The following is an 8,148-nucleotide window of genomic DNA, read 5'->3' on the forward strand; positions in this document are numbered from 1 at the left end:
GGCCTTGGACAGATCTCGCTGTGGAGACAGAAGCAGACTTGTTGAATCCTCGAAACGTGACAACGAGAGGAAGACGAGACAGGAGGAAGCAAAAGTGCCTTCAACAAACAGCCGCGCGACGTTTCCTCATTATGAAGTGATGCTAGTGTGAAGGCTGTTAGTGTGAACTATGATCCACAAGAAGAGCTTTTAACTGCAGAAATCCACCCTTTTGCTTAAACACTATCAAGTATCATCACGTTATTTGCATCAAGCTATTTTGAGAAGTGTTGTAATGGAGCTACCAGCCAGCAGACGAATATTTACAGAATGTAACGTACATAATACAGTTTCACACACTTTAAACCTGCATCTGCTGCCGTGTGACGTTCACAATATAATCAAAATACTCAAACATATTACAATTTGAACCTTAATTCATGATCCTGAACATAGCTCCAGATGGCCATGTTGTCTGTTGTTAAAGGTGATATATCAATAAAGTTACCGGTACATGTAAACGTTTATATTATTGCCACCCTGAGAAGTTTCCAGCTTTTGGGTGTTTTGGCGTTCCTCAAATTCTTCGATCTGTGACTCAAACTGGACAAACTGGACAAACTGGACAACCCACTGCATGCTTTCTAAGGCGGGGCTGATGTCGGTCTGAACGCTGACTGTGCACGTTAAAGCTAAAGCAGCAGGTTAAGTTACTCTTTCAGGGTAATGTTGCCTTTAGTTAGAGGCATGCGTTACTGCAATGAGAGAGATTAGTCAGAATTACACAGTTTTAGGATTCCAAACACACCTTGACTGAACAGATTCAGTGTTGCCCAAGTCCCTCTAAAACATAAATGTACACCATCAGCATTCACCACACGCTTAAATGTGTTGTTGCACAGAAATGAGGAAAAAGGAAGCGGAGAAAATAGAGTGGAGACAAAAGAGTAAATTACCACAAACTGGGAATATGTGCTGGCAACAGAGGCGATGCTGAAGTTCGGCTGTGGACTCGCAGGGGTCAGCAACGCACCGCTCAGAGGGCTCCCCTTCAGCTGGGCCTCGTTCTCCTTGTTGCAGCCCTGCAGCGGAGGGTTGGGGGGTTTACCGCCACCCCGTGTCCACGATGCCGGAGCCTGGAGGGACACACGTCAGACCGACTATCCTCTTTAACGACACAGCGGTCACATTTCACAGTGAGATGATGAATCAGCGTGAGCGCAGCGCAAGAAAACACGAGTTCACATTCAAGACAACAGAAAGACTTCGGCTGAGGTTACGTACACTCCAAAGCACCAACATGGAGCCGACTCAGTCAATATTATAATCAGCTGGTTCTTCCAGAAGAGAAATACTTGCAAACTACTTTGTTTTCGCTGAACCCTGAAAGTTATTTCTCATTGACAATATGGCAGAAAGTGCAGTTTTCAGCCTCTCAAATGTTTTGTATCATATTAAACTGAGACCGTGAAAGTGTCGATGCTTTAGGTTTCAGTCCTGAAACAATGGAAATGTGGTCAGAGTTCAGCAAGAATTCCAGACCAACATGATGTTTTTCTGAATTGTGTGTAGGTCTGTTGCTTTGTGGCTCAATCACCGTTGTGTGACCTCCTTCAGCGATAAATAGCGACTTACCAGATATTTATGTCAATTTAAATCCTTAAGATTGCCACTTAAACGATATCACCGCTGACATGCCGGTATTTTTGCATCCTCATTTCCAGTGTCGTCAACTTAGACGTGCAGATAGAGTTCCAGATCAGATTCAAAATGAACTTCTTCTCGTTTTGACTTCCTTTAGTTTGGCCAGTGAGGCTCAGGTTGTGGTTGTTAAACCTCGGATAAAGGGATGAAAGCGAGACGCAACGTGTGAGCGGGCCCTTCGTCTTCTTGAAAATGAAACCAACCTTGTTAGCGGACAGAGGCGGGCGGGGCGCAGGCGAGCGGCAGAGGGTTCCGCTGTAGACGGAGCGGCTGGTGCTGTTAGAGGTGCCGCTGGAAAGGCTGGAGGTCGCATTGAACTGAGGAGGGAGGCGGAGGGGAGCGGGTTAGAGGCCACATTTGCACCGAAGTAGAAAAGTGAAATTGTTTTGCTACCTTTCGGGATTTAATTGGGGTTTGAGTGGCGAGGAGTCTGCGTTTGGTGGGGGTCCGTACCGCCGTCCCGTACAGCATATCCTCCTCCGTCTGCTTGCTCTTCTTGAGATGCTGTGAAGAGTTTGTAGAGAGCAGAGTGAGCAACACATCCGGGCTACACGAGCCCAGAACAACGCCGCGGCAGCGCGCTTACCCTCTCTTGTTTCTCCTTCTCCTTCTCTACTCGGTGCAGATCCCACTGTTCCTCCACATACTGCAGAAACTTCTGCCCGTTTACCAGGAACTCACGATCCTGTTCGCTTTCCCACGCACCGATCTGGGCTTTTAATTTATTTTCCAGCTAAAAAAACAACAAAACACAAACGCATGAGTTAGTGTTGAATGCTGAAAAGAGAAGCGAGTTGAGAATGAGAGGCCTCACAGCTTACCTTGGGAAGGCTCTTGTGCAGCTCAGACCTCTCCTTCTCCTCTTTGAGGAGATTCCCGCCTCTGTTGGTGAATCTGGTTGGATCTGTGGCTTTCTTCTGTGAGAGAAAGATGAAAGAGAAAGTTCCACCTCAGCTCCTAAAATAACTATAATACAATAAAATACAGACACTCAGAACCTGAAGGACACAAATGTCCCCATTGAAAGCACAATGTTTTTGCCACAGCAGAGTCATGTATTGTATTATATCAGGCTTTCAATCTAGAGCCATGGATTCAGAACATGCGTTTGAAGGATAACTCCAGGATGTCAAACTGATTCATCAGAGAAAACAAGTTAAAAGATAGAAGCTGAAGTGTAAAAGTGAACCAACACGTCACCTGGAGATCCAGACAGAAGACAATGAAACTAAAGAACACTGGTCCTCTTTATTCACCGTTCATCATTCAAAAGAGTGAACTTCAGCACACCAGTAGGTCGAGAGGTGCGCAGGAGAATACCGAGCTCGATGTACCAAAACACTGACTAAATATCTCTGAATGAAGTGAAGAAGACAGTGAGCGGGAGTCCTCTGCACCGTTACCATCATTAAAATGCATTCAGTGTAACTTCATAGACGTGCTAACGTACTCTGCTAATGTTAGCTCCACGAACTCCAAATCCACTAAACCAGCCTGAACATGCAGAACATCTGAAGCGTCTGTGGAGACGAACAGTCGCTGGCCGATGCTACGCTATGATTGGCCAGTCTGTGTTTGTGGGCGGGACTTCGAGACGTTTTGTTGCTCCTCTGGTTTCTGCTCACAGCGAGTGTTAGTTTCCCGTTCCCCGTCACATGGTACTCACCTCCAGCTGCAGGAAGAGTCTCCAGCTGTCCTCCCACTGGTGAACGCCGTCATAAAGCCCCCCGTGATCCTCATAATGCTGCTTCAAGCGCTGGATCTCAGCGTCATGCAGATGTAACAGATCTTCAGTAACGTCCTCTACAAGAACAATTAAAACTCAATTAAAGTCTCAGCACTTTTCTAAACTCTAGTATTTTTGTGACGAAGACAACGTCAAACTAAACCCACCGCTAAAATATGGAGCGAACGCCTGCCGCTGGTCGCTGCTGAAGAAGCACTTCTCCCAGAGCACGGCGATCTCAGAGCGGATGGCGTCCGTCACGTTGTGGATGTTCAGCCGCTTGAGCTCCTCCAGACGCTGAACTTCTGCTTGTAGCTGAAGAGGAGAAAATAAAAAGTGCAAACTTAAATGAGCAGAAGAACAAACTAGGAACCAGGAAGTAATCGTCAAATCGTCTCACCGCTTCCAGGTTCCTCCTCCTGGACGTGACCATGTGTTCGTTGAAGGCCCCTCTCTCCTCCTGAGGCACGTCCAGTCTTCCCCACAGCCGCTGGATCTTCTCACGGTGAGCCTCGCACGTCGCCTCGTTCTCCGCCTTGTGCTCCTCCAGCTGCAGGATCGACACGAACACCGTTGGATCGCTTATTATATCAACGCATCAAACATGAGGGTGAAGAGCGGAGGAGGAGGAGGAGAGAGGAGAGCTCCGCCTCATCTTCTCAGAAACTAACGCTCAGGATTATAACTCGCTGAAGGGGAAACGGGGACCAAACGAGAGATTCCCTCAGAGATATTAACGCAACATATTATTTGGATAAGATTGCCTGAGAGAAACGTCATAAACGCATTCAAAATGTCATTACATTACATTTAAATGAACACGGATATTAACAGTGTGGTGATGCAAGTTATAATGTTCGAGAAAAGTGTATTTTCCTAAATGCTGAGACTCCTTAGAGCAGGGCTCTCAAACTCATCTTCACTCCGGGCCACATCAGCATCATGGTCGCCCACAAAGGGCCGGTTGTAAATGTCATTACTCGTAACATATTGTTCAATAACTCTCTGCATTCACAGTTTAAAGTAGTCTTCAATGTACTCACAATACATTTCCATGTCAAATGTACAGTAACCAGCCAAAGAGCTGCTTCTATGACTCTCAGAATTATGACTTTCTATCATAGTTATGACTTTCTATCTCATAACTTCGAATTTCTATCTCATAATTTCGACTATGGGGATATTTTTATTATCACGTCTAACTTAAAAGGAAAAAAAAAAAAAATATATATATATATATATATATATATTTTTTGCTGGCGGATTCGCGGGACACACAAAATGACGTAGCGGGCCGGATTCGGCCCGCGGGCCGGGAGTTTGAGACCCCTGCCTTAGAGACATTAAACCTGCTCATTACTCAGAACAGATGAACTGTAGCTTCAGCACTTTGCGAGCCCACAAAAGAAAAGTGTGCTGAAGAGCCACCGCCGCTGCTACAAGTCCATCCTCTGGGAAACACTTATTCCTGAAGGAGCTCAAAATGACATTAAATGACATTTTGTACAACAAAACGAACATCTTACCTGACAAACAAGCAGTTTGAGTGACGTGATGTTGTCTATCGAGAGGCAGAACGAGTCCTCGTCCTCACAGACCACGTCCTTCTCAAAGCTGGTCTCGGGGACGTGGTCCAGCTCTCCCATGTACAAGATGATCCGCCTCTTCAGGTCCGTGAACTCGGCGTACCGCCTCGCCTGGAACCACCAGAGCGGCGCACCATTTGGTCAAGAACAGATCAGAGTAGTGTTCATGACAAACGTGTCTGTGTAGGTGTTGTAGTGAGCTGCTGTTTGTTGTTATATGACAGACATGTACATCAACACCAACTTCATCTTTACTGTAAAATGTCAAAAGCAAAGGTGTCGAGCATTCGGGAGTGTATTCTCAAATGTCCTCTCGATGTCTTGATTCATGTGAAAACACATCAAACCAAGAAAAACACATAAACTATCATCTCAAAGCCTTACATCTCTTTTCGGGTCAAACAGAGCTCAAGGAAGAGAGAATCACACTCTTTCCATTTTCAACCCGGGGTTTGAATTTATTGTAGACGCGTATACATTTAATAAACAGCCAAAAAGAGGCTTTCGTCAGCTCCTGCTCATTGTAGAAATATGACTGTTTTCTCTTATTCACAGCACCACCGCGCTGTCTCCCTCTCTTGTTCTCTGCCTTTTATTTTAAAATCAGGAAGCCGACAGCAAAGCCTAACTTTACTTTTTAACGTTTGTTAACGTTTGACCAACTGGGGACGGTCATCCCTGCAAACCCCACCCTGAAAGCCTAATGACCAGTGTCTTTTTAGGGGCTAACAGACCCCTACAACTCAATCTAGACCCCGGTCCCTGCAGTCGAAACAGAATGAGTTCCTTGAAACGGTTCCCTGGTGAAAGTTCCTGCTGCTGAAAAAGGAGCTAGAGACGATTATTGTGCTGCAAAGACAAACCTCCAGCTGCAGTAAGACCTGGAGCTCTCTAGGAGAAACACTTTCCTCCTCATGCAGTCAAAATAAGTCCACAGACGTCACAAAGCGAGCGCTCACCTTCTCCGTGTTCTGGTTGGCGATGTGCTGGCTGAAGCTCTCCAGTTGTTCCGGCGTGGGGACGGAGTGAAGAAGGATGCCGTACGGCATGGAGCACAGGATGTCGCAGAGGTCCTGGTCCTGGTCCAGCAGAGCCTTCAGCTGCTGCATCCGCTGAGCCTTCTCCGTCATCAGAGCCTCCACCTGGGTACGGATGTTCTTCTCCTGCTGGAGCATGCTGATGCCAGTCTCCTCCTGAACGCACGAAGAAGAGAACGACAAGTTCAGGATGTTTCTAAAGCCACTAGAGTCGGTTTATCGTCAACTAATAACTACAATCACTGAGAGGCGTTTTATATTAACTGACGTTACGCAAAATGAAAACATAAGTGAGCAAGCAGGTCAACATTCTGAAATAACTAAATAAAACTGAAATATTTGCATGAGTCAGCAGCATTGACTCTGCTGGTGGTCGTTACCTCAAACATGGGCAGCTGGAGTTCCAGGTAGAGCTTCTCCATTTCGGTCCTGCAGCTTTGGATGCTGCTCATGAGTCTGGTCCTCAGAGACTCCTCCTCTCTGATCATCATCTCCAGCAAACTCTGGGAGGTGAAGACAGTGAAATGAATCAGCATTGTGCAGCAGACAGATGTGTGGATCTATTGAAATCCAGAAACAGATACCGAGGGCCGATATGGATACAGCTATTAATTAAAGTGATGTCTTTCCGGTCCCAACGTGTATTTGGAGTTCACTTTGTATCCAGTAATACTGGTCCAGCTTTATTTGTACCTGATCTAGTTTATCTAGACACACTACTGATGAGAGCACAACGTACTTCAACTCAACTGTAGAAAACACGACATTTGAATTGTTGCATTACATGATAACATTTGTTTTTTTCCTCCACTGGAAGCTTCCTTGTTCTCACACGGCTGCCTCAAATGAAAATTACTTTTTCACATGACACATCTGTGCGATACATGCGCCATTACTCCGACATTAGCCCTGCTGCTGACAGCAGGAACCACATGAGTGCCCATCAGTTGGAGGACGCGGAGCAAAAGAGAATAAAAACTGTCAGCATGTTGAAACTAACGTCATCAGTCGACAGGCGATTGGGCTCTTTTCATGACGGATGAACGCCTGTCACTGTTCTGGACATTTCTAAGATACATCTCAGATAAATCAGTCGTAAAAAGTAGAGAGTGATTAATACACGTTAGATACTCTGGTATCAATGTATGTGGCAGCAAATAAACAAAAACAACAACTGCATGTTTGAAGCCTTCTTGAAACTACAAGTATGTTTATACACCGTAAAATGTCTCAATCAGTTCATATCTTGGTCCCATTATTTCATTAACAGAATATCAATATCAGATAGTTGTCTGTGAACTTTAGCAGATTCCTGCACAAACCTGTACCGCTCTCATCTTAAAACTGATATATTGTGCTTTTTTCACCATGTTTCCTATATTTATGTTTCTTGACTTTGACTTTTTATTTTCTCTCATCCAAAACACAGAGGTAAAGTCCTGGGATGTGAAAACCCACCTGGTAATAAACCTGATTCTACTTTGATTGCCAGAGGTCTCGATGGTGTGGTTAGTTTCACTCACCCCCTCCCCTCCCGAAACCTGTTTATAATCCCTCAGATCACAGATACATTTGCTGACCGAAGAAAGCACTAGGTTTCTTGACATTAACTGGAGGTCTCACCTTAATGTGGTTCTTGACGACATTAACTGGAGGTCTCACCTTAATGTGGTTCTTGACGACATTAGTCCTCTGCAGTCTCTGGTCCTCGGGGATACCGATCTCCTCCCAAATGTCCTTCAGGTGGCACAGTGCTTTATTCAGGCACGACACGGCCTCTGCTGCGAGCACCTCGCTATAGGGACAGACAGCAGGACAGGTGATCAATACACATATTGGCACCAGTAGTGACCTTTGAAAACCACAGAAGTCACGTATCTGATCAAGCTAACAGACGCTAGAGTTGTTTTAGCTAATGCTAGCTAGCTAATTTGATCAACAGTGATATCTCATTTACAGAATATCCAAGTTTATTTAACGGTTAATAAACTATAAAAATCTCACCTCTTTCTCATTGTTGAATTCCACTCTGTTGTGATCATCGGTGAAGAGTTTAAAACAAAGTAAAAGTTGCCACAGAGACGAGCGGAGCGTCACCTCTCTCTCTCTCTCTCTC

General features: G+C 45.3%; 1 protein-coding gene across 3 annotated transcripts in view; it reads right to left on the reverse strand.

Annotated features, from left to right (window-relative positions):
- The window catches only part of prc1b (protein regulator of cytokinesis 1b), an 8,822-nt gene extending 674 nt beyond the window's left edge, over positions 1-8,148 (reverse strand). The window contains exons 1-15 of one of the 3 annotated variants that reach the window (XM_079294439.1): positions 8,037-8,148; positions 7,695-7,827; positions 6,413-6,535; positions 5,955-6,188; positions 4,936-5,106; positions 3,810-3,959; positions 3,577-3,724; positions 3,350-3,486; positions 2,505-2,600; positions 2,270-2,416; positions 2,077-2,187; positions 1,887-2,000; positions 936-1,115; positions 788-822; positions 1-18 (exon numbers count right to left, since the gene is read on the reverse strand). The exon at positions 1-18 is cut by the window's left edge and continues 674 nt beyond it. In XM_079294439.1, coding sequence (XP_079150565.1) covers positions 1-18; positions 788-822; positions 936-1,115; positions 1,887-2,000; positions 2,077-2,187; positions 2,270-2,416; positions 2,505-2,600; positions 3,350-3,486; positions 3,577-3,724; positions 3,810-3,959; positions 4,936-5,106; positions 5,955-6,188; positions 6,413-6,535; positions 7,695-7,827; positions 8,037-8,074 — 1,835 coding nt within the window. In that variant the 5' untranslated portion in view covers positions 8,075-8,148. Of the gene's footprint in view, positions 19-787; positions 823-935; positions 1,116-1,886; positions 2,001-2,076; positions 2,188-2,269; positions 2,417-2,504; positions 2,601-3,349; positions 3,487-3,576; positions 3,725-3,809; positions 3,960-4,935; positions 5,107-5,954; positions 6,189-6,412; positions 6,536-7,655; positions 7,672-7,694; positions 7,828-8,036 lie in introns of those variants that run through there. The other 2 variants (XM_079294440.1, XM_079294441.1) reach the window with 2 other exon arrangements.

The sequence above is a fragment of the Melanostigma gelatinosum genome, assembly GCF_949748355.1.
Source record: "Melanostigma gelatinosum genome assembly, chromosome: 2".
NCBI lineage: Eukaryota > Metazoa > Chordata > Actinopteri > Perciformes > Zoarcidae > Melanostigma > Melanostigma gelatinosum.